This window comes from Sarcophilus harrisii, chromosome 3 (assembly GCF_902635505.1).
Source record: "Sarcophilus harrisii chromosome 3, mSarHar1.11, whole genome shotgun sequence".
Taxonomy (NCBI): Eukaryota; Metazoa; Chordata; class Mammalia; order Dasyuromorphia; family Dasyuridae; genus Sarcophilus; species Sarcophilus harrisii.
In genome coordinates, this window is record NC_045428.1 from 402,386,745 (window position 1) to 402,414,069 (window position 27,325).

Sequence of the window (27,325 nt, forward strand, 5' to 3'; positions counted from 1 at the left end):
AGGGAGGATCCTTCAAAAGGATCCTACAAAAATAAATTTCAAGTAATGTATAGCCTGCTTCCTATTCATAAAGCTTTATTTAATAACCCTACATATATTGGGTATTTGAAAAATACCTTAACAAAAGTTCATCTTGATAGCCACAAAGATTTTAATTAAGAAATATTATTATGTTATCAGCATTTTGTTAGTTCTGGTAGTTACAAAAGGAATATAAATATTTTCTTTGTCCTAAGATAGCTGGCAGTCTTATGTTAAATGCTGAAGTGCCTGGCATAAAATGGCAAAGTAAAAGGGCAAAAGGAGGGGGTTCAACTAATGTGGAAAACTGTTGAACTCTAGAAATCCAAGATATCATAAAATTGGAAAATTTATTAATGTACAGTGAAATAAACAGAACCATAAAAACTGCCCAGTAAACCATTATAATACAAATGAAATGGAAACTGATCTGTAATTAAGAAACCTGTAATTGTTCGGGAATATAGAGAATGGGAGTTTATCTCTCACTTTACAGCAGAGAGGTTGGAGACTATTGAGCAGATGGATATTTATACCCTGCCAAACAGGTCAGTTTTGAGCATTTTTATTTAACTGGACAAAAGTTTCACTTCCATCTAGAAAGTCTAAGTTAGAAGGGAAACGTATTTCCAAAATTGATTGTGATGTAAAAATGAGACATTAATCAAACTTAATATTTTTAAAAGTCATGCAAAAGGTTAGATTTGAGCAAAACCCTAGAGAGTGGGTGTGTTTAAATATTTATTTTTTTAATGTTCTTTTGACCTATCCTTTTTAAATAATTTTAACAAAAATCATTTGTTAATTTAAGGCCTTATGACTTGATTTGACTGACAATGTAAAATGTTAACTCCATCTGTGCCCTATTTTAAACTAGAAGTTATAGGCAATAAGACTTTTTCTCTTCTCTTCTTTCTCTCTCTCTTTCTTTCTTTTTCTCTTTCTTTCTCTCTTTATCTCTCTGTCTCTTTTTCTCTCTCTCTGTTTCTCTCTTTATCTCTCTCTTTCTTAATTTAGATAAAACATATTCAGAAAACATTTTATCTTTGCTAACCAGAATGTAAAAACTCCTAATTAATTTACTGATCACCACAGTTTCGGGCATTTCTGAAGCTATATATAAACTATATCAAAATTCTTGTTATATTTGAATTTTAATTTAACAAAATAATTTAAAATCTTTGCCTTATCTCATATGAAAGTGATGTCTAAAGATAGTTGTGTGAGATAAGAATTGGTGAATTTTTATTCATTGGAACATGGCAGAGCACACATTTTTTATATTATTTAGCCTATTGTTTCATACATGGTAGAGCTTATTTTTTACACACACACACACACACACTCTCTCTTCACAGTCCTTTTTACAAAAGCTTAAATTATAAAAAAAATTGTCATCTTTAAATTTGTCACATATTATTTTTATTTACATTTCTTTTATAATTAGAACTTTATTTGTCCATGTTGAATATTTTTTCTTTCAAAAATGGCAACAAAATTTTATGCCTATTTTACTTTAAAACAAGTAATGCTAAAATATAATTGTGGATGAAAGCCACCTGTTTATTTTCAGATATTTGATATGCTTGGCCAGTCAGTCTTGATGTTAAATGTTAGCTCCATAAGAATAGACACCATTTTTCACTTACTTTCACATCCACAGCACCAGGCACCTCTGTGGGACCTTCACCCATGATAATTACTGTTGAATTGCACAGAATTGAATGAACAGAATTCTTAATACAACAGTATTTTTTGAAAGTATTACAGAACCTGCAAGCAAATGAGAAGACGTTATTTTAAAACTGCAGAATGCTGGGTTTGGTCATTTGATCATATAAAGTCAAGGAAGAGAGTCAAAGTCACTAAGCCATGTCCCAAATCCACTCAGGGCTCAAGTGCAGGTTTCAAAAGAAGCATAGGGAGAAAGGGGAGAAAGGTGAAAAGAAAGGTGTTCTAATCATTACTTTTAATAAGAAGTCTTACGAGAAAGATGGTCCCAGGGCAGCCATCGAGAAAGATGGTCCCAGGGCAGCTAGATGGCGTAGAGATAAAGCACCATCCCTGAAATCAGGATGACCCGAGTTCAGATGTGACCTCAGGTACTTAACAATTCCAAAGTGTGTGACTTTGGAGAACTCACTTAAAGAAATCCCCTCTCTTCACTCTCCACCTAAAAAAAAAAAAAAAAGGCTCTTTAGTGTAAATGGGACCTTATCATTGTTTTGCCTTGATTTTTAAAATATGTGTATGATTTTCCCCCCCAAGGTTTAAAGATCATCCCACATTAAATGAACGATACTTATTACTTCATCTGCTTGGTAGAGGTGGCTTTAGTGAAGTATATAAGGTAATGTATATTTCAATCTTTTGTTTGGATTAGTATAGAAAAGAAATTTTCAAACCTCAGAATTATAGTAAATCTAAAGTTCTTGCAATGTGTAGGGCCTTTCTGAAATTTTGTGAATATTATTAGTAGTCTTATAAAATGCAGATAACTATAATATTTTAGTTGAATAAGAGAATTCAAACAGTTACCAAAGAATCTAACCAAGACAGACTAAGCATTTGACATTTTCTTTATCTAGAATATAGAATATTTATAATATCTAACCAGCAGGGTTGTTGTGAGGATCTCATGAGATAATATATGTATAAGAACTTTATAAACCTTAAACAGCTATGTAAATATCAGACATTATTACTCTTATTTTGTGGCTTCTTAAGGAGACTTGTATTTAAATAGGTGCCAGAAGTCTTAAATGTCCTGCTTCTATTTCAACTTCTGCCTCCAGTTTCATCCTGAACCAGTTAGGAAAAAATTGAATATAAAGATGAGATTTTACTTGAAATTGTTTGAACAAGAACATAATGAAATGGAGACTCACAGGTGATTTCCAGTTTCCTGCATAGCAACTCTAATATTAGTTAGTAATTACGTGTTAAGTATTCTAGACTTAGAAATCTCCTTCAGACTGGCAAAAGAGTGAGAAAAAGGTCCCATAGTGCTTTAGCTTTAGCCATTGATTCCTCTTCTGTATCCCCAAGTGTTTTTTCCACCCAATTATTGAGACAATTCTCCCCCTAAAATTTTTAAGTATAAAAAATAATTGAGAATGACGTTGGATTGGTCTAGACCTAGAGCCTAGCCAAGTTACTAAGTATTAATTGAAGACTTATTATGTCAAATGAGCAAGGAAAAGCAAGCAGAACACTTTTTCACTTGATGCCAAGTCTATCCCATTCTTGTTACTCTCAGTCCTTAAATTAGTGATTCTTAAAAATAGGATCATACTGAGGTTGGAGACTACAAAATGAGTCCTTGTGGCTTCCATAAAATCTCAAGTAACATGTGGACCAAGGTATTTTTCAAGTCCAGGGATTTCATTAGCCAGAATAGAAATTATGGGACCTTAAAAAAAACCCTTTGAAAGATGAGATAGCTGAGCAGTACCTGCTGGTTAGATAAGATTTTAATTGACTGTTAATTTAATAATCCAAAAAGAAATACATATTTGGGAGCAGAAGACCTAGTAGACCCTAAATTCAAATCCAGGATTTCTCAGTAATTTAGTGTGTGATCATGAGTGAGTCATGAGTAAGTCACTTTAATTGCCTTGTTTCCTCAGTTTACTGATCTATAAAAATGAAGGGGTTGGATAGGATGATCTTTTAATTCCCTTTAACTTTATATTACATATCCCAGATCTAACAATCACCTTCCTTTACTCCCTCCCCAAAAGATTATTCCCAAAGAATTTTTTATTTTTATTTATATCTATGTTTGTATATGTGTGTGTATTTATACACATACATAAAAATAATCATTATCCAATTAAGGATGGCAACTTTTCACTACTAATTTACATAAAGTTAATAATTTCTTCTCATGTTTTATAACTTTTTTCTCTTTATATCTTATGTATCTCTTCTTCATGTCTTCCACAGCATTCTCTTTGCATTCAGATTTTTTTCTTACTCATACTAGTTTTGTTATTCTTGATTTCTTCAATTAAACTAAAAGAAAAAAAAAAATTCAGTCCTGACCATGAAATTTGATTGGAAGGGGGAAGGGGATTTTAAAATTATTTAGGTACAATTTCTAAATATATGTATGTTACCTAATGACAAAGCTGTAATTTATAGTATTTATGAAATGATCTTTCTTACATGGATATAAGGTGAACTTAAAGTGTTTTAGGGGGAATAGAAAAATGATAGAGTCTTTTTTTTTTTTTAAGTGTGCATTGAAAAGTGGTAACTCTATTATGATTTACAGTCAAATCTCTGTTCATGGAGTTTCTTTGTAACAAACATAGCAAATAGCATTTTAAACCGTGTATCTATCCTACAGTTTGTCTTAGATTGTTAGTTTATACCTCAACAGTAGACATGTATTTTGCTACTCTCTCTTAAGGAATAGATTATAAACTACTGAAGCTAAACTTGGGTAGTTTATATCATAAATAGTTTTATGCTAATTATTTTTATACTGCATTGAGCTTCAAGAACAAGGGAACTTTCTGAACCAAAGGAAAGTCAAATAGGGAAGAAAGATGTTTCCAACCTTTTAGCCTGTAGCTTGAAGAGCCAGTAATCTGCTGTATTGGGTCTTGTTTCTTCATTAGGTTATCTTTGGAATAGGGCCAAAATAACAGTGACAGTAGAGGTGAATTGTTTTGTCTTAATTTGCTGATAAAATTACAGAAAAATCCAAGAAAGAATCTTTGTACTGAAGATGCTTTATTATTGACTAAATTACATAGTTTGGTAGTATTTTTAGTACTAATTATGTCTTGTATGATAATCTCCTTTTTTCTGATATACCAAAGCACATATCATTATAGTTGTGGCATTAAAATTCATTCATTAGTTTGAGGTGTCTTCTGGAGTCAAGTTAGTATATAGTGAGAGAGAATGCTGGATTTGACATCTAGAGACCTGGTTTCATATCCTAACACCAACACTTAATGGGTTGTGTTGATCTACTGCCAAATTAATACAACTACCCAACTCACTGGGTTGGTTTTAAGAGAAAGAATTTTGTTGAACCTTAAGGCATTAGCGTAGTTCATAAAATTCCCTGAAAGCTGCATATTGACTTTAAAAACCGTGTATTAGGATTATCTATTTTTGTTTATTTTGTTAAATATTTCCCAGTTATAGTTTAATCTGGTTGGACATCGCTAGTGACATTTCTACCTCACAACACTAAGCAACTCTACAAATTTCCATTGTAGCTGCTATTTTGCATCATTAGAGGCATTTTTCTTATTCTTATCCACAGTTCTCTATTGTTGATAACATCACAGTTCTACAGTTCCTTTTACCCCAAGGGATAGTCTGTGAATGTAAATTAGTTGTTATTGAGATCTAGATTAACTAATTGCTTTTTTTTTTTTGGAAGAATTGTTAGGTTTTGAATGAATTTGTAAATTTCCTTGGTTTTTGGCTGTAACTGTTCTTTGCCTTGAATTTCAGGCTTTTGATCTTTATGAACAAAGATATGCTGCTGTGAAGATCCACCAGCTTAATAAGAGCTGGAGGGATGAGAAGAAGGAAAACTACCACAAGTAAATATTAATGCCTTATGGTTCTTGTGGTAAAATGATCAGGAGTCTTTTGATCATGGAAAATTAACGTGCTTCTCTTCCTTCAGACATGCCTGCAGAGAGTATAGAATACACAAAGAACTGGACCACCCCAGGATAGTTAAACTCTATGATTATTTCTCCTTGGATACAGACACGTAAGTATAAAGACAGTGTATTTGTCAATAAGAAATTTAAAGGTTATGATATTTATCTTAATTTTGGGGGGATTTAGGAACACTAAAATTTTGTTAGATTGCATAAAAAGAGACTTACCAAAAAGAACAGGTTTCCATATTGTGTTTTCCTCAAAACATACTCACTTTATTCTGTCCCAGGAAATGTTCTTAATTTTAAAGTTCTTTCTTGATGCCTAGATTACCTCTTATTTAACAATTAATTATAAATATTTCAGTTATATTTCACTTTTTCTTTATATCTGGTGTGATAATTCTGAGTAATTTGGAAGTAAAATTAAATGGCATATCTAATATATATGTATTTGTTTTTCTCCATTATAGGTTTTGTACAGTGTTAGAATACTGTGAAGGCAATGACTTGGATTTCTATCTCAAACAACATAAATTAATGTCAGAGAAGGAAGCTAGGTCCATTGTTATGCAAATAGTAAATGCACTAAGATATCTCAATGAGATCAAACCCCCTATTATCCATTATGATCTTAAACCAGGTAAATAGGAAACTTACCAAGAATTTTCTTAAGTCTTATTCTTTGACTCTTGAATAATATCAATTTACTGATGATATTATATAATATCAATTTACTGATGATTTTAAGAACAGTAAATTCATTAAATCAAGTGAAAGTTATGCTGAATTTATGCTTTTTTGTTTTGTTTTGTTTGAGAACTGCATAAAATGGTAATTTTAGAACCATCATACTAATAGCTTTAATGCCTAATGGGGAAAAAACTTATTGTACCTAAAAGTGTGTCTTAATTTTTGTACTTATTTTTTATTAGGAAATATCCTTTTAGTAGATGGAACAGCATGTGGAGAAATCAAAATTACTGATTTTGGCCTGTCCAAAATTATGGATGATGATAGTTATGGTGTGGATGGAATGGATCTAACTTCCCAAGGAGCAGGGACTTATTGGTAATTACATTTTTAAATATTAAAAATAGTAACTTTCCCTATGTTGGAGATCCTTTTTGACTTTTTCTGGGGGGAAGGAACTATTTTTCATTTCTTTAAAACTTTGCTCTTTTAAGGAAAGCAGAGTGAATCTATTGAACAAAACATATACATATAAGTTATGGGGACACTGAAGGGTGGCCATCACCTCCCTGGGGCATGTCCTAACAAATTGTAGAAAAAGTAGTACTAAAGAAGAGCAGCAGATTGTGAGGCCTATTGGGCAAGATTTTAAGAAACGCATAAGCACTGATCTGCTGGCTGATTCTATGCTTTTACTTTAGGTTGATGTACTTGTACAAAGTACTTTTATGGAATGTCAGTTGTTCACAGGAATGATAGAATATTGTTTTCTTTTATAAATGACTTAATATGATCCAGTCTGAGGCTTTTTAAAACTTTTGAGACCAAAAGCTATAGAACTGTTTTTATGAAAGCATACATACACACTTATGTATGTACATATATTTGCTTATACAACTCCATTTCAGAAGATTGTACCCAAGCAGTACTAAAATGCTTATAGAACTATTTCAACTTGAATTCTGCAAGATTAAAAATTATTTTTACATAAAAATAGACTGCATATAATATAAAACTTTTTAAATAAAAAAAACTCAGTTTATTTAAAAAGTTTTATATTATATGCAGTCTATTTTTATGTAAAAATGAGTTTTCAGATTATGCCATTCTTTGCTTATTGAAAAGGTAGTGGCATTTGAAGAAAGTTATTTTCATTTCAGTTTATTTTTTTAAAAAAGAGCAGATATTATAAACTCAAGTTTGACTTTTAAATTCATATCACATAGATATATAAATTGGCTTCTTTACAAGTATAGAAATGTGAGGTTTTTAGAACAGAAGAAAGTCATTTTCTTTTAATGCATGACCCTTCCCTACAAACTGCTGAAGTCCTTATTATCCTTACTTGTAACTGAATCCTCTAGAGTTCTTAAGAGAAGGCAGTATGAAAACTTTCATTAAAATAATAACAACAGTAGTTAACTATCTTTTATGTATCACCTACTGTATGCCAGGCACTGTGCTAAACATGTTATAAATACAATCTTATTTAATCTTCACAGTAACTTATAGTGAGAGGTAGGTGGTTGTCTCTATTTTACAGATGAGGAAAACAAGTTAAGTGTCTTTCTCAAGATCACATGAGGTAACATTTCAACTTGGGTCTTCCTGACTCTAGGCTCAGTACTCTAATGTGCTACCTTGCTGCCACTACAAAGAAAGTCAAAGTCTGATGGGGAAACACTTAGTATAAATTAAATAGACCTTTGTAGGCTTGGCTCCATGAAACCCTGGCTTTCCCTTCCTCTGAGAAAACACATTCTGATTTTAAATATAAATTTGGTGTATAACCCACAGTCAGTTGAGACTGTAGGATTTAGAACTGAAAGGGACTTAACAGATATATATGTTTGGCAAGTGAAGGAATTGAGTTGAGGTATATACAGTGTCACTAAATAGCCTTAGTACAGTTTTAAGCTTTATTAACTTAACTAAAGAATGTTTAGTTGCATCAAGTTAGTTTTGGAAAACATTTTTGTTTTATATTGTCCTTATTCCAGGCAATTTGAAATATAGATTAATTTGTAACTTTTAAAACTTCCCTTTGAAGTCTAAAGAAAAATGGGTATTGTACTTCAAAAGCCAGAGAAGATAATTATAATACTATTACCTTTGGTATTTTCACATATATTTATTTGTTCCCAACAACGGAATTGTGGGAAAAGGAGAACAAATAATCATTATGTTGATTAGAGCAAACTGGTATTCAAAGAATTAAAGCGTTTTGTCCTGGGTCCCAAAAAGCCAGCAAGCATGACCAGAATGCAGGACCTCTGATCTTGTGACCATATTCATTTCACTCTGCCTCTCTGTGAGCTTTCACAGAAGTGCTGTAGTGTAAACACAACTGGGACTTCTTGATTGTTGTTCAAAACTTCATGGCAGTTATTTATGAAAATAATCATGTTCACCACTACATAGCATTTCCAATTCCTTTGTTTTTGTCTGCCTGCATTTTTTATTTTCTTCACAAGCTAATTGTACATTATTTCAAAGTCCAATTCTTCTTGTGCAGCAAAATAACTGTATGGACATGTATACATATATTGTATTTAATATATACTTCAATATATTTAACATGTATTGATCTACCTGCCATCTGGGGGAGGGGGTGGAGGGAAGGAGGGAAAAAATTGGAACAAAAGGTTTTGCAACTGTCAATGCTGAAAAACTACCCATGCATATATCTTGTAAATAAAAAGCTATAATAAAAAAAAAGAAAAGAATCACATTCATATAGCAGAAAGTAAATAACAGCACTTGGTACTAAGTATACTACTTGGTATACAGTCTGGAAATGGGCATGAAAAAAACAGGGTATGAAACAGGAAGCAGGCCATTACATGTTCATGAATCCTTAATTTTATATGCCATTTTATTGTTTTTGATTTTAATATAGTATTCCTTTCATTCCTTAGCCTGTCATCTTTCTCCTCCTCTCCCCCCCAGAAAAAAATTGATGTTGTTTCTTAGACATATATTGTCTCTACTTTTAAATTTTTTCCCCCCAAAGGGGGAAATTTTTTGCCTTCCATTGTTTATGGGATTTATAGGAACTACAGTTAATATGTTTATAGAATATCACTGCATTGAATACTTTCAATTTAGTATTTTCTACAGTATAGATTTGATAATTAAGTCAACTATGTGGCTTTGATATAAGACTTCTGACTGTTCTCTATTTACTGTACATTTACTGTACTTATGTCAATTTTTTTCCTGATCTTTGGGAAAATAATTTGCAGGATAATTTCAGGCAAAATCAATTTTAAGGATGACTAGTATTTTGCTTTTCATGATGTTTACCCACCAACCCCAACTATTATTATTAGTGATAGCTAAGAAACCTATTATCCAGCTATTTGTAGCAGATCACAATGTTAAGTCTTGGGTACGTCATTTTTCCTCTTTCAAAAGGGTAAATTATTTTGAATTTTTATTTTCCATCATTTATGGGAATATAGCATCTTGAAGATACAGGTTTGGTAAATCTATAGACTATATTACCAAGATTACTAACTTACTGTTGATTCAGTATTTACAGCAGTATTTATTAGATGATTGAGTCAGAACGTTAAGATTGTTAGTTACTCTACTATCTGTGCCATACTTGATTGCATCAGCTATAAATATGGAACTCTAAAGTTAATATTCACAGGCATTATACTCGTGTTGCATTACAATCGGCACTACATTTACAAAGCTGGAAAGGCTCTTAAAATTCACTCATTCTAGCTCCTGTTTAACAGATAGGGTTCTGTAAATATGGTATGAAATCATATCAGAGATCTAAGTAGATGCCATGAGATTTGTTTAATAAATTAAGCATTTAAAAAAAAAACTTAAAAGTTTGGTGTGGATATTTTTAAAAATTCTATTAAAATACCAATTCATAAAGGAAAGAATTATTAAATAGGTTGTGTAATTATATATGCCTTGAAAATTTTTGCAAGGTGGAATGTTCAGTAAAGCTGTCAGGAAGTGTGATAACTCTACAAAAAGTAATTGCACTACTATATATTTATTAAGTGTAGAAGGAGATTTATATACTGAAAATGTTTGGTTTGGGCCATACTTGTGGCAGTGTTAGTTTTTTGAGACACTAAGGGGATTAAATGATTTGCCCAGAGTCACAGCACCTATAGGTGTTAGAACCAGGATTCAAACACAGATCTTCCTAGGTGTCATAGCTGGGCTATGCTGAAGGAGATATATAATAATTTTTCTATGAGGTTTATACTTTGTAGCACTTACTCCAATAAATTCCAAATGGATTTAAGTTAAGCTGCATTTTATAATAAAGATACTTAAGAGTTAGAAGAGAGCTTGGGACTCGTGTTAGTAACAGCATCAAAGCTAAAAGCAATGAAAGGGATCTTGGTGGCTTCCTGGAATGTGAACAAGCACCTCTTCCCTATATGAGTCACTCTTGTCCCTCATCTTTGAGCACTTCTCACTCTCCTTCTGCTTCCTGATTTCTGAGCCCTCCTTGTTTTTTCCCTCTTCTTTGAACCATCTTCTCTTCTGCTCTTCCATCTCTTAGCTATCTTCCTTGTTCTTTTCCCATCCACTGTCCCTATTAAATCCTCACATCCTTCCAGAATCCCTTCTCATTCTTTTTTTTTTTTCTTCCACTTAGTTTATTTTTAATACACTTTGCTTTATGAATCACTCATTCTGCTTTAAGTTCAGATCCTTCCCACACCTTTTTCTATGGAAACTACAGGATGTTTAACCACTTAATGAAGAAAATAAGTCCCAGCACTGAAACTCAAAGCCAGGTATCCTGACCATACCATTTCCTGTACCATAGGGTGATGTGATTTAAAAAATAAAATACAAGAAAGCATTATGAATATTTATAATATCACTGAAGAAGAGACACATTTCAAGGAAAGCTAATGAAATAACTTTTAAAAGAATATGTCAGAGTAGGAAAATTCTTAGCAAGCAAACCTTTACTCTCCAAAACATGTAAAATATTCATAGAAATAGATTAGGAACATAGCTTCCACTTGACACATGGTTAAAGGAAATGAACTTAGAGATTATATAGGAGAATGAAATATAGTGCTTTGCTAGTAATTAAAAACAGAAGGAAAAATATTTTTGATATGTATTTTATTCAATAGTCAAAATTGATAAAATCTATTATTGTTAGAAATGTAGGGATATAGGTACTGTTGTACATTGCTGGCCTCATTTAAAATTGGTCCAGTCCTTAACACACAAATAGAAGTCCTTATTCTTTGACCAGATGATTTCAGTTTCAGAAATAACTCAAAATATAAAAAAAAAAAAAAAATTGCACAGAAATGGATTTTTTTTTTTTTAAATAAAGTCTGGTATTGGAATGTGAGTTTAGTCAATTTTACATGCATTTTTAAACATTTGTTTCATTTCACTTCTGTAGTTCAGAAAAATCTAGTAATTGTAAAACTTTTCAAAGAACGTTAAGGTTTAGAAATATCCTTTTTACAAATTATCCAACCCAGTGCTCTAAGAAATAAGGCCCAAATCTTGTTTCTCTTGCTTTTTTATTCCTACAATCCTTTCAAATATATTTATAAATTAGTCACAATTAAGTCTTTAAAATTCCTTATTTAACTTTTTTATACTAGTAATCTGAAAAATTATAGTATGTAACTTTTTATCATAAAGAAACATCTGTGCATTTACAGTTAAAGTTATTGTTTAAAATGATGGCACAATATAATCCATGCATAATTTCTCCAAGGGCAATGGAAGTTCTATATTTGCATATGGAAAATAAATTTATTCTAGAGCATTTGTTAGGTCCCAGAGTTTTTACTCCCAGAATATTTACTACTTTGTCTTATTTTTTTTATTAAAGGTATTTACCTCCAGAATGTTTTGTAGTTGGCAAAGAGCCTCCAAAGATTTCCAACAAGGTTGATGTATGGTCTGTCGGAGTTATCTTTTTTCAATGTCTATATGGTCGAAAGGTAAGTAGCTACATATTCTTCCTCCTAAATACTGTTTTACATAAGGTAAATTCTATAAGACCTCCGAGTGTTTACTGCTGCCCTTAATGTTTTCTTTGTATATATCGAGTAGAATTTATTTTTGCTAATACTGTATGTTAGTTGGATCAGATTTATTTTTAAACTTTTTAAAAAATATATTTGTTTAAGTTATCATCACAAAGTAATTTGGAGGTAACTTTGATCCTTAATGGTTGTTTAACCATACATAAGTTTCTTAATTTCCTTGAGGATCAGTTTCCTTATTTGTAACTTGGGGCTAATCCTTAACACTGGAGAAAACATTTTGTAACTCTTAAAACACTCTAGAAATATCAGGTTTAACTGGGTCTTGGTTATCTGGCCTAGAAAATAACTTTAATACTCTCTATGAATTCTTTATATCAAATAAAGACTCACTTTCTCTCTCTCCCTCTTCTCCCTTCCCCCCCCCCCCCCAATAAAATCCATTTGTAATTTGTGGCTTCCTTGTGCATCTTATATACTAGCTACTTAAATGGGATACTGGAAAATTTTAAATTATAAGCTTATTGATATCACATTGAATTTTTTTAGCCATTTGGTCACAACCAGTCTCAACAAGACATCTTACAAGAAAACACAATATTAAAAGCCACAGAAGTCCAGTTCCCTGTGAAACCTGTTGTAAGCAATGAAGCCAAGGTACTAAACTTATATAAATGAATAAAAAGAAAAAATATATTGAGCAGAGTGTGTTCTAGGATAAGGTAAGTACTCTTTAATGGGTAAATCAAAAGAAAGTTACTGTTTCTTCAAGATCCCTGCCCCCTTGTATAAAGGTGTGGGATTTCTGCTTGGTCCTTTCATAGGCCATGCTTGTGTATTGACACTGCTTTTGATCTTAGTTTTGCTTTTTAATAAGAAACTATACACTTTTCCTACTTCCTTAGCTTAGGTCTAATTGCTTTGAAAGACCAGGATAAATCTAAATAATGAGGGAGTCACAGCTCAAGCTTTGTGAAGAAGGATGAAGGAAGTGGCTACAACTTGCTGCCATTTAATCACATCCTTTTTAAAGGATATACATTTGTCCCTTGGCATTACTTGTAGCTGTAGCTCTAGAGCGTCTCATGACTAATAGTATATATAATTTTGTCTATTTGTGATAGAGCATATATGAAGTACTTTGTAAACCTTATAGCTCTCCAGCCTTGCAGTTATTTTTTATGGCCATTCTCCATAACCATAGTTATATAGTATGCTCTTAGATAAAAAACCATTTTTTGTGGGTTAAAGATGGTGATACTTTTTCCCTTTAAAAAGGGTCCTGTGCTTATATGCTATGCATATAGGTACAAAAGTAAAGTTAACCATGCCTTCATGGAGCTTATATGTTACCAAAAGGACATACAATATAGTCATAGTTTGTCTACGTGAATAATGAGAATAATTCTGGAATCAGAATTTGAAAGGTTTCAGATGCCAAGTAAAAGAGTTTCTATTCTATCCAAAGGGCGATAGAGTCACTAAAGCTTTTGTTCAGGAGAATTATGTGATCAAACCTGCAGTTTTGGAATATCAATTTGGTGGCTTGTGGAGGATGGACACTAAATCTCAGAAGAGCAATTAGGAGACTATTATAATAATCCCCCTGATTTGATAAAGGCTTGATTTGAAGACATTGTATCATGAGTAGAGAGAAAGAATCAGATGCAAAAGTTTTTGAGAAGGTAAAATTAATTAGAATTGGCAGCTTGATCGGGTAGGGGAGATGATAAAAAGTGAAGAGTCCCGGATGACTGTCTTTGCAAACCAGGGCAACTGGAAAAACAGAAGTACTCACTAGAAATAGGAAGTTGAGAGAATTTAATTTGAGTTAGTTTTGACATATTGTGTTTGAGATGATTATGGGACATGCAGATGGAGATACTCAGGCAATTTAGGATGCAAGACTAAAGACTAAAGAAATGGATGAGGATTGGAGAATTATAGAGATGATAATGCACAAAAGCTAATGGTATCTCACAAAAGAGAGCGGATAGGGAGAAGAAGTATCTAAGGAAATAAATGTACTCTATTTCTTTCCTGTAATTACTCTAACCTGGATCTGGTAGTATATGACCTTAGCCAGAGCAAGTTATAGCATTTGGTTTTCCTCCAAAAAACTGAGCAGATGCAAAATTAGGATTAATTATTTTCAAATATAGGTGGAGAGAGAGAGAATCTTGGTGCCTATGAACTCTCTAACTATCTAATTAAGAATCTGATGAAAAACTAAGAATTTGTAGGATGGGGGGAAACATGATGCTATTAATTTTTAATTGGAGAATATTTCATAAAAAGTAATTGTTTTACTCATGTGAATTTGAAAAGATTACACTTTCTATACAAATATTTTCTATAAATATGCATTTATGTTATTAAAAATGAATTTTGTATCTTAGAATCTCAGAATAGGCTATTTATAATTTCCCAAAAAAAAGGATTATAATTGTTTCCTTTCCAGAAAACTCAGGCCTTATTTTTAAAATAAAGTATGATGTATAATATAAACTAACAATTTATAAAATCTAGAGTCACAGATTTAAGAGATTTAGATGATTTATATGAATTTGGGAGCCATTTGTGTAAAGATTGACTGCACTCATCTTTACAGCTCACATAGTTGTGTCAAAAACTTACCAATTCTCCTCTAGAAATATATTGTTAAGCTAATATTTAGGGGAAATATATATACATAATATTTTAAACATAACATTTTATTTCTGAATTTTTTTTTTTTTTTTTTTTTAGGCTTTCATAAGACGTTGTTTAGCATATCGTAAAGAGGATCGATTTGATGTCCACCAACTGGCTAATGATCCTTACCTTCTCCCACATATGAGAAGATCAAATTCTTCAGGGAATTTACATATGGCTGGACTGACAGCCCCTACCCCTCCTTCATCAAGTATAATTTCTTATTGATGTGGCTCCAAGATTGGCATGATGTCTTTCAATTGTTTTCAAACACAGACTATTTGAGAGCATTTGAGTGTTTTTTACACAAGACATGATTGAAAACTTTTCAAACTGAAGTTCTTTAGTGTAATTTGTATTCGAGTGGATCATGGACTGTGAATAAATGTACTCTTCTGACTGTAACCTTAAACGTTGAAGGATTACTACCTCTTGCACACAGACAAGAGTACTGTGTTTAAGAGGGGGGAAATGGGCCCTTGGGGCTTTTTGGAGGGGGAGACATTGTAAATAACCTTTATAAAACTTAAATAAATTTTTGGCTGATACTGGAGAGTTCTAATATGAAGGGTAGTTTTTCATTATTTAAATTCGTGGAGCAAATACCAGACAAAGTCTAACACAAGAACTACAGTGCCTGTGTCCATGCATTAGCCTTTCAGTAGGAATTCTGCTGACACCAAAGTAAGTAGTGAGTAGTAGTCACCTTGTGTTAATGGAATTATGGAATAATGGATTATCATAGACTTTTTTTGACTAAGTTAAACTTTATTTTTTGCCTTGGGGGGCTTTTCCAGAGTCATACCTCAAAACCACATTCTCCTCCCCCCCCCCCCCCAAATTGGTTATCATTTTGAAAGGTGAGCTATTCCTAAATATTTTGACCCTTGATTAAATGAGCCGCATATTTTGAAATCTTATTGAACTAGCTAAATTGTAATATTTGCTGTGTTTCCAAAATGTTAGAATTTTTAACAAGTATTTCGTAATTCATTTTCTTGGCCTTGTGATAAAAAGTAAATTGTAGTATGTAACCAAATGCAGACTAGTTCTATGCAGGATAATGATCAATTCCCTTCAAATTCTATTGTAAATTGTTGTACAGAAGTCGTATTTTCAATTATACACAAGTTTCAGCAGCTTATTCTTGTACAAATGTTTAAAGTATGGCTTTTTCTAATTGAATATTGTATTTTTTTTAAGTCTCCTTGAAAGCGCTTTTATTGCTGCTAAATGATGTTGCTTTTACCTTTGCAAAAAATTGAATGACCTCCTTAAGGTGCAAGTTGACTGTACATCATAGAGAGATAATAAAAGTAGGCAATTCATTAACAATCAAGGCATGTATAACTCAATATGTTGGAAATATCAGGTCTTTTAAGTCAGTTTCTTGTGCTCCAAGACTGTGAGCACAGATTCTGGATTTAGAAATTGTTCATGGATGTTCTCTGTTTTGGAAAATCTCTTTTATCAGCAAGGTTGGGAAAGTATTCCTATAAAAAATGTTTTTTGTGCTTTGTACAGATGTGTTAAAATGTGAAACATTTTCTAACTGCCATGTATGGTAGAAGCTGTTTTTTTTTTGTTTTTGTTTTTTGTTTTTTTTTTCCTTTTCAGGATGCTGTATTTCCCTCCTGTACATTACTCCTTTTGCTGTTACATTCATGGTGCAGAATACTTATATGTAAGTAAATTTTGTCCCTGTTACAGAAAAAGGAGGCTCTTATTACCACAAGCTCTCATTTAATATTGTACATTTAAACTGTGGCTCTTGTTTTTAATGTTGCGCAAGCCATTTTGTTTTGCCCTGTACATAAACACACTGTCTCTTTAAGATGCTGCTGAAATTGTAGAGAATGTAGCCAATACAGTAATAAACAATGACAAATTGAAATTTAAAGACTCTGTAAGTAACATTTAAAACTTCAAGATTTAAGACACTGATTAACACAGTTCCTTTGCCTACAAATAGAACCCAGATGCAAAGTTCTTCAAAATGCCAGACCAAGGTCAGAATATTTAAAATTTGTACAGTCAAGGCTAACCTGAGGTAAGTGAATATGGCATTATTCAAAGAACAAGCATTAAGTACCACTGTGTGCTATGCACTGGGGATACAAAGATAAAATAAAATAGCTCCTTGAAAAAAAGGCACATAAGTTCTTCTAGGTACAATTAGGAGTCACACCTGTCCTTTAGACAGATTAAAGTAAATATCTTATCAGGAAGGGTACTGCAACTACAGAAACTGAACATAGATGTTTTGAATATTGGGGCCAATAGATTTCATATTTTATACAGCAGATTTCACATTTTATGGAGCATTGCATCTGTTGTTTGTATGTTCCTGACCTTGATAAAATAGTATGCTCATCTAATAGTTATTATTAAAGACTTGTTTTTAGGTAAATGTTTTAGATCTATTTCATTTGGACAACTTCAGTGGGCATGAAAATAAAAATATTTTGTAGAAGAATAAGTAGGGCTGGTTATTTCTAGGATATCATTTAATTCATGTTAATATAAATAATGTTTGTGATGGAAGGGAAAAAAGCAAAATTAAAACCTGCTAATTTCTCTTAATTGATCACTTGGAATCAGATAGCCACATGACCAGTCAGTATCTCAGAGGTCATCTAGTCCAATACTCAAAAAGTCATGGTGGTTTCCTAAAAAATAGTAGAGCTATTTAATTTAAAAAAAAAAAAAAAAAAAAAAAAAAGTAAAACTATATATTTAAGTATTAATTCTGAAGCGCACTTATTTATTTTTTTTTTTAGATCAAACTCTTTGGGAGAAAAAGGATGCTTTTCTTAAATGAATTGTTTAGAAGTTTTTGTGATTAAATCTTAAAATAAGTATAACTAATTGTGAATTAATAAAATTATCTGAAAATTGAAATAATTTTTACTTGAGTTGGGTAGTAATTTATCATTTTGATTCTAAAAGCTTTATAATTTTTGGCACAAAGAAAGCTCTGTACAATCACCTTCACTATGATGCTTTTAAATGTTTCTTAGTCTTTTTTTTTTTTTTTCCTATTTTTAGATTGTTTCATTTATAAGAAGAATTATTTGCATAGGTAAGTGCTGCCAAAGAGAAATATTCTTACTGCAGAGGATGTCAACTGTGTATGGTGAGAGGGAGGGAAGATGGTTGGTCAAGTAGAGGGAACTTTTTCTCCCGTGATTTCTGATGAAAACATTATTTCACTGCAAATTAATCTGCTCAGTTTGTAAGCTTTCTGGAATGTTCTCTACCTCCAACTTCAAAGGCAACAAAAAATTAGAATGAAACTATACAATTCTTAATCTTTCACTAAACTCTTCTCTTGGTGAAATCATTTTCCTGACTTACTCCTGAGCACTTTTGAATGAGGCAATTTTGAGGCATGTTAGCATTAAGAAATATGTAAAGCTTAATTTGATTGTAGTTGGCCAATCTGGACCTGGAGGACCTGCTTCTAGCGCCAGATCTGTGACTATGTCACAGCTGTGTTACCTTAGACAAGTCACCCAACTTTGGTGGCCTTCCTTTCTTCATTTATAAAATGAGAAGAATTGATTAGATGGGGTTCTCTTTCAGCTCTCAATTTGTAAAACAAGGAATTTTGTTTTGCTTAGGCTGAAAGCATTGAAACTTTTAAAACAGCCAAACGTTTTGATAATGAGTCTGTATTTTTTTTGTAATTCTTTAAACAATTCAAATCTTGTGAACATTCACAAGAAAAAAAAAATGAATCATCTTTCTGTCAATTTCTTTTTTCCCCTCCTAGTTAACCAGCAAATATTTATATGCCAGATGCTGCAATGTGTGCTCTGGAGACTCAAAGACAAAAATAAAACATTCTTTTTCACTTAGATCTGTCCAGTCAACTGGTGTATATCTGTGAAATTACAAAGTAATTTGAGGAGAAGGGACATAATAGCAGGAGGTCATCCACCAGGACCCACCTCCCCCTCTCTTTCCTTTTGTACATTTCACAACCTCTTGATATCATCCCACAATCCTTTCCTTTGTACTCCAGTTTTGGATGAAGGGACTGTATTTCTTGCCAGGGCTGTCCCTTGTGCTCTTAATTCTACCCTTTCTCATCTTCTACAACTGATTGCCCTTTTGAACATCCCTTCTCTTTAATTTTTCACTGTTCATTAGTTCTCTCTCTTGCCTAAAAATATACCCATCTACCTTGTCTCTCTCAGAATCTCTCTATACCTTATCAGGCTCTCCCCTTCTTTCATATATATGATATTCATATGTTGTAATTTATCAGGCTCTCTCCCTTCTTTCATAAATAGACTATTACAAAAAAAAAAAAGCTGTGAGGGCATACTGTTTTCACTTCCTTTTCTTTCCTTAATCCTTTATAATTTGGTTTCCATCATCACTGGTCTGACACAGCTATCTCTAAAGTCCACAACAACTTCTTAATTGCTCGATCTAGGGGCTTTTTCTTAATAGTTGTCTTTTTTTTTTTTTTTTTTCTTATCCCTTTGTGGCATTTGACATGGTTGACTGCCTTCTCTTGGTTCTCTTCCTACCTGTCTGACCACTCCTTCCAACCTCTTTTGCTGATTCATTTATATATGACTTCTTAACTGCAGTGAACCTCCAAAGCTCTTTCCTGGGCCCTCTTCTCTGTCGTATACATCAGCTCCCATGGTTCTAATTGTTCCCTATTCAGGTATTTTCTAGATACTCAGTGCAAGTCTCTCTCTTGAACTTCAGTCTTGAATGACCAAATTCCTTTTTAGCATTTCAACTAAATGTTTCATATTCCCTCAAAATTAGTATGTCCTAAACTTATCTTTTCATTAAAATATAAAGTCTTCAATAAATTAAAGAAGTCTGAAAATCTGTGTAGTGTATATGTGAAAAAAAATTGTTTGAGAAATTAGAGCTAAACACACTTGTAGTGTGCTTCTAAGAACTGAGACTGCAAATGACATTTTTTTTTTACAAAAATTGGCCGTGTTAGGGCTCAGAGATATTGCAAACAAGTATAAAAAAAGCTGAAATATTAAATTTTCCCTTTATAGACCATAATACAATAAAAATAATATTTCAAGAATCATAAACAAAAGACAAACCCAAATTGAGACCAAACAATTAAATTTTAAATAAAGGAATCAATCATAAAAATATTCATTAATTATTTTAATATAACAATGAAACAACAAATTACCAAAATTTCTTGAAATTTAGCTAAACTATTTCTTAAAGAAAAAATCATATCTCTAAGAATATACATTGATAAAATAGAAAAAGTAAAATTGTGAATTGAAAATGCATTTTTTAAAAATAAACCTAAATTGAGCACAAAATAGGAAATGTTAGAAACTAGATAGATAAAATTGGAAAGCAAAAAATCCCATAGAATAAAATTGAAAAACTAATAAAATAACTTCTGAACTTTCCTGTTTCTTTATGAAGGCACTTGCTTGCATCCTTTCATTCTCTGGTTCATAATCTTGGTCTTTTTCTCAACTCCTCAATCTAATCATTGGCCAATTTTGTCATTTCTACATCTGAGACACCTTATTAACATAGCTACCACCTAATTCAATTCCTTAAAATCTTTCATCTGGACTGTGTTATGGAACATATTTTTTCTTTGTATGGATCATCCTTTGTGAAGCTGCCAAAGTGATATACCAGAAACCCAGGTCTGACTCCTTTATAAGACAGATATAGTCCTATTCTAAGGAAGGATAAAGCAAAACATTCTGTAAACTAATGCTAGAAATGAATGCCAATTTAACTGTTGTACATAAAATTTCTAAAAAAATTAATATGATATATCTAAAAAAAATTTTTTTTCATTGTGATTTATGTTTTATACTATTCCTGGTTCAACATTAGGAAAACATTAACAGAGTCATGTTAAAAATAAAAGCATTCAAAAACACATGATCTTATCAAATTCAGAAAGTTCATCACCAAAGCACAAAACTCATTTATGTTAAAAACAAAACAAAAAATCTTCTGCAATATTACAAATGTTTTGTGTGTTTTTTTTTTTAATTACAAAAAGTATCCAAAATCAAAAGTATCATACTGTGCAATAGGAAAATAAAACTTTGATTAAATACAGAAATGAAGCAAGATATCCTCTTTCTCCACTGTTTTTTGCTTTTTAAAAAAGAATTGAAACACTTAAATATGTGTCTCACCATGGCACTTCCCACTTAGTAATATCTAGTGGCTTCCTGTTATTGGTAGTATCAAACATAAAATCCTGTCTTTGTTATTTAAAGCCCTTCGCAACTCACCCTCAGTTATCCTTTTAACTTTTTACATTATTACTCTTCTGGAGTGCTACATTCTAGCTACCTTGTTCTGAAGACACTCCATCTGCCTGCCACCTTTTGTGTTTTTTCATTATCTTCCATATACACCTTCATCTCCACTTTTTAGAATCACTTGATTTCTAAATGATTCTATTCAACATCTTTCCTAATACCCCAGATAATCTTTTTTCACCTTGTTTTGATGTTTTATCAATTTTTTGCATGTTTTTTTTTATTTATGTGCTGTTTCCCCCAATTGAATATAAGCTTCAGACTATGGATTTTCATTTTTGTCTTTTTATCCCCTGTATTTGGCATTAATAGGTTAAATGTTTGTAGGAGGTGTCATTTAAGCATTGAGAAGGGGACGGAGGGAATCTGAAAGATAGAAGTAAGAAATAAGGTTAATGCCCAACGTGGGGAATAATAGCCTATGTAAAGTCATAATGTATGAAAAATAACAAATGAACTATTTTGATTGGATTGTAGAATGAGTGAAGAAAGAGGAGTCACATGTTAAAAAGCCAGAAGATACAATGATAGATTGTAATCTATGTTAAATACCAGAAGAGTTAGTATTTGATCCTTGAGGCAATAGGGAACTTATAGGACTTTTTCTAGCATGGGAAGTAATATGGTCAGACTTCTGCTTTAGAAATAACAATTTGGTTGGTGAGCAAAGGATGTGTTAAAGAATGGGAAAGTAAGATATAGAAACTAATTAAAAGACTAATGAGCAACAAGATGAAGAACTAATTTTTCCTCCGATTCCCTTGATCTCTCAGACTTTTTCAGAACAGAAATTAAGCACCAACCTTCAGCTGTCTTGGTGGTTGTGGAAACCCAGAATCCCAAAACTCAGGAACTGATTACTCTTTAGACCCTGAGCTTACTCAGGACAGACAATCTTCCCTACTTCTCATATTACTGGCTGAATTACAAGGATGAAAAGACTTAATAACAAAATCCATACCCCACCTCACTGTGGTCTCCTCTTCCTGTCTAGTGCCCTGGTTGAGCCCAGCTACAGGGTATGGAAATTTGCTTTGGCCACTCCAGCCATCCAAGCTTTCTGGAACAGAGAATCCTATAGCAACAGTGTTATAAAATTCTGAATTGTTACTACCAGATCAAAAAACTAAGGAATAGAGAAAATGAGACTGAACACTATGATGAGGAGGGAGAGAAGCAGGAGTGGCACATTACACAATACTTCACTAAGCTCAAGGGGAAAGATAGTTAGCTGGGAGCAATTCTGTTGAAAGTTGCTCAAGGCCTAGACTCAAACTGGTGAACTGTGAATTACTCAGTTTGGGGATAGAAGCTAAAATACTTTGAAATCTGACCCTCAGAGAAATAATAATCAGATGGGAAAGGAGTTAGGAAGTAAAAGGGGAAAATAAGGAGGGATAAAAAGACTGAAATTACCAAAAAATTCAAGAGGAAGAAAATTCAAAAGACCATAAAGCATAAGCAAATAAATCAACAGGAAACTTATAAAAACAGAAGAAAATATGGTTTCCAGATCTAGTAAATGAGTTCAGGCATCTTTGAATAATTACTACAAAACAAAAGAAAATCATCTAATTCCTGAATGAGACAGAATACCCTGTAGAATTTGAGAACATGTAATCACAAAATGCTGTTCTTAAGTAGTTCAAAAGAGAAATGAAAATTATGAGAACAGAATTCACTGCATAGCAAAAATAATGCATAGAATAGAAAAATTGGAGTTTGTGATGGCAAGCCTCAATAAATTAGAAACAACAATGTTAATCAATTGGAACTGTAAAAAGACAGAATAATAATCTAGAATAAGGCAAGCAAAAAAAACCAGTGACATTGAAACAAACAAAAAAAAGAAACAAAAAAACACTTTGCGGTTAAAGCATTCTATTTTAAGTGTTTTGTCTTTAAGATAACAAAAAAATTATAAGTCTCCCAGAAGAAGAATATGACATAACAAAGAAACTTTAATACCACAATGTAGGAAATAATGGAATAGAATAGCTTAGACTTTTGAACACAGAAACTCTGAAAATTCAGAGTTTGCCTCCAAGATAAAGGCCAAGGCTGAAAACACCGAGATACATACTGATTAATTTAACAAATTAATTCAGAAACAACTAATTGGAAAGGAAATTAAAATAATGCAAGATTTATGCACCTACTAGCAATGGATAAGAAGGAATGGAATCTATTCGGAAGAACAGTGAAGCACATGATTAAATATACAGGCATTCCTCATTTTATTGTTTGCTTTATTATATCCTACAGATGTTACAGTTTTTACAAATTGAAGTGTTTTTTTGTTTTTTTTTTTTGGTCAGCTCTGTATCAAGTAAATCTTCCTGGCCTGGTTTTTCCAAAAACTTGCTAACATCATGTCTCTGTGTCACATTTTGGTAATTCAGTATTTCAAGTTTTTTCATTATTATTGTTATGGTGATCTATAATCAATATAATCAATTGTAATTGTTTTGGAGAGCCACAAAATGCACCCATATAAAACAGCAAACTGAAAAGGTTGTGTGTGTTCTGACTGTTCCACTGACTTAATCTGTTCCCCCATATCTCTTTCCCTCCTTAGGCCTCCCTCTTCCCTGAGACACAGCAAGATTGAAGCCAATTAATAATCCTATAATGACTTCTAAATGTTCAACTGAAGGGAAGAGTCATTGATGTGACAACTTATTTGTTGTTTTATTTAAGCAAGGTTTCTTCTGACCCAAATGGTCAGAAGCCATTGACTTTAAGGCACAAAAAGATCACAACTCGCTGAAAGCTCAAATGATGGTTAGCATTTCTTAGCAATAAACTATTTTTAAATTAAGATATGTACATTGTTTTTATTTTTAGACATAATATTATGGCACACTTAAAACTACAATATGGTGCAAATAACTTACATGTGGAAACCAAAAAAATTCATATGACTTTTATTATGATAGTCTGGAATTAAGCCCTCGATATCTCCAAAATATACCTGTCCATGAAAAATATATATATATAGTCAGTATTAAAGAGGTATTTTAAATATTTTTAGAAGAAAAAACAAAACTGAAAGATTGTTTCTCAAACAAAAAAAAAATACAAAAGTGAATAAATGCAGCAACGACAGATCAGAAACACTAGTAAGACTTTTTTTCAAAATGTACCTATGGAAAAAGACTGGACGCAGAAATCTGATTAAAACAATGGTGAAGACTTGGTTCAAAGGCATTATGGATATAACCAGGCTATATCCTGTCTATAAGTTAGTCCCATATATGAGGAGCCCATGATGTGTGATACGCTGGGGTCAAATAAAGGACTAACTCATGGGGGAAAAGTGTCTTCTGGGATCACAGAGAAAAGCCTGCAGAAGGCTAAGGATAAGGAGGGCGCCACTTAGATGGTGAGAGGAGGTTCCATTCATTAATATTATTGTGGGTGATGAAAAGTGGTCTGTGAAGGGACATATGAGGACTTTATGCTGGCTATGGCCCAGAAGATTTGGTGTTTGAAAAGTCTACATGTCCTACATTGGGAAGGAGGGGACCTTAGAGGCAACTGGTACCTGGAAGAGGGGGAGACTATGGATATTGCGATGAAATTTTGAGACAAATGTGGTGGACTGGGGAAAGAAGGGTATCCAGACAAAGGGTACAGATCACTGGTGGGCTGTGTAATCAAGATTTCGTTTGAGAAGAGGAACTACGATGGGGCAGTGTTCTGCCTAACATCTGCAAGTATTGTTCTGGGATTGAGGCACAGTGGAAGAAAAGGGGAATATGTGGAGCAAGCTCTACAGAGTAGTGGCACAAACTGCCTAAGAGGGAGAGCCTAGGATAGAGATAAGATAAAAAATGAACTAATAAGCAAAACTTAGAAGGGGAAGGGGTAAGAAAGAAAAGGAAAGGAACTGAATCAAAAGGAAAAGAGTCAGTAGGAATAAGATCACCTTAAAAAAATTTTTTTTAAAAGATTAACTGAAAGAACACAACAGGGAAGGGAAAGGGGTAGAGGGGAATCATTTTTTAAATAACTAATATTAGAGACAGAAGAAAAATATAAACCTAATGTGAATGGATTAACCCCCCCCCCAAAAAAAAAATCACAGACTGGATAAACAAAACCCTACAATCTGTTGCTTACAAGAAATACTTAAAACACATACATTAAAAACAAGGGGGTGGATAAATATTTACAATGTATAAATCACCAAAAAAATTGCAGTCAAGCTGTCAAAAACATTTTTTAAAAAAGATAAGGTATATTGGGTAAAAGGAACCACAAATAACTATCAGTAACAAAACTTGTACTCCAAATCCCTTAGTGTCCCTATTAATAATGGAAACACCTGAGCTACAAAAGAACATAGACTTTAATGTGATGGTGACATGAGACTTAAACATTGCTCTCCATTTGGATAAGTCTAAGCTAGAGAAATAAGATGTATGATGTTATAAATTGAACAGTAAAAATATTTATATTTCATGAAACTTTTACCAAAATTGAGCCATAATGCTGAGCAGGTAGAAATTGATTCATGGACCACAATCAAGGTATGAACTCAAAGATGTAAGATGAAATCCTATATAGTGAGTCAAAGAAAAAAATCATGGAACCAATTGTTTTTCCTGAGGCAATTTGGGTTAAGTAACTTGCCCAGGGTCACACAGGAAGTGTTAAGTGTCTGAGATCAGATTTGAACTGGGGTCGACCTGACTTCAGGGCTGGTGCTCTATCAGTTGTGCCACCTAACTAACCCTAACAAATAATTATGGAAAAGAAACTGAAATAATATATAAAAATTTATGGGATTGTGCTAAAGCAGTCGTCAGGGAAAATTCTGTCCTTATAATAAAAGAGAAAAAGGATTTTTGTGAGTTGAATGTAATTTTAAAAATTAGGCATCAAATATAAAACAAAAAAAGTGTTATGAAATTAGAAGGAAAATTAGAAATCTACAAAGATAACCAATTTTTAAAGACTAATAAAGACAAATTCTTAGCTAATTTGATTAAAAGAAGCATAAAATAAAGGGGAACTCGGCAAAATGAGAAGTAGGAATAATCAGATTAATTAGGCATTAAAAACAAGAGTACCTTCAAAAATGTAAAATACCCAAACTATCAAAACACCAGATTAATAAACCATTCAGAAGTAAAACTTTTATTGTAAAGGGAACTATCAAAAAAAAAAAAAAAAAATCCCTCTGGTCCTGATTCAAAGGGGAATCTTATCATACTTTTAAAGAAATCATTCACAAAAATTGAAGAAAACTCCCTACTATAATGTTTGAGGACACAATAGGCTAATATTGATGTAGAAGTCTTAAAAGTCCTATCTAAACAGATTTATCCAGGAAATCATCAGCAGGGGGCATTGATACCAGAGATACAAAAAATGGTTCCATGTTAGGAAAGCTATATAAGCATTGAAGATGAAAACTTTGGAAACCACAGTCATCTTGTTAGATGAAGAAAAGTGTTTGTTGAAATCCTACAAAGCACTTATTTTTAATACTATAAAAATATCAAATCAAAAGAGCAAGCATTATGTACAGTAGGGATAAACTAGAACCTTTCCTAATAAATCTGATAATGAAGCAATGATGCAGTCTCGCTATTTGATATAGTTCTGGAAATATAGAAGAAAGACAAAATAATGAAATTAGGGATTAAAAAAATAAATGGATATACCACCTTGATATTAAGTTAATTATTATATCTTATATATATAATTATATAAATAAAAAATATAAATATATTATAAATTATATATAAATAAATTATAAATTAATAATCATATTAAAAACTAGAAAAAATAATATACCTGTCATAGTTTATGCTTAAGGGATATGTTAGGCAAACAAAATACAGGTAGTTAGAAAAATGAATAACTACACTCCATTTCTTGGCTCTGGGCATTTTCTCTAACCCTCCTATGTCTGGAATGTTTTTCTTCTACGTTGACTAGGGACTTCCTTGGC

At 32.3% G+C, this 27,325-nt stretch overlaps 1 protein-coding gene across 3 annotated transcripts in view; it reads left to right on the top strand.

Moving 5' to 3' along the window:
- Positions 1 to 15,470, top strand: part of TLK1 (tousled like kinase 1) — a 151,154-nt gene extending 135,684 nt beyond the window's left edge. For all 3 annotated transcript variants that reach the window (XM_031960474.1, XM_031960475.1, XM_031960476.1), the window contains 8 exons: positions 2,290 to 2,371; positions 5,503 to 5,594; positions 5,681 to 5,770; positions 6,134 to 6,303; positions 6,596 to 6,731; positions 12,208 to 12,319; positions 12,914 to 13,021; positions 15,113 to 15,470. In XM_031960474.1, coding sequence (XP_031816334.1) covers positions 2,290 to 2,371; positions 5,503 to 5,594; positions 5,681 to 5,770; positions 6,134 to 6,303; positions 6,596 to 6,731; positions 12,208 to 12,319; positions 12,914 to 13,021; positions 15,113 to 15,286 — 964 coding nt within the window. In that variant the 3' untranslated portion in view covers positions 15,287 to 15,470. The remainder of the gene's footprint in view (positions 1 to 2,289; positions 2,372 to 5,502; positions 5,595 to 5,680; positions 5,771 to 6,133; positions 6,304 to 6,595; positions 6,732 to 12,207; positions 12,320 to 12,913; positions 13,022 to 15,112) is intronic.
- The last annotated feature ends 11,855 nt before the right edge of the window (positions 15,471 to 27,325 follow it).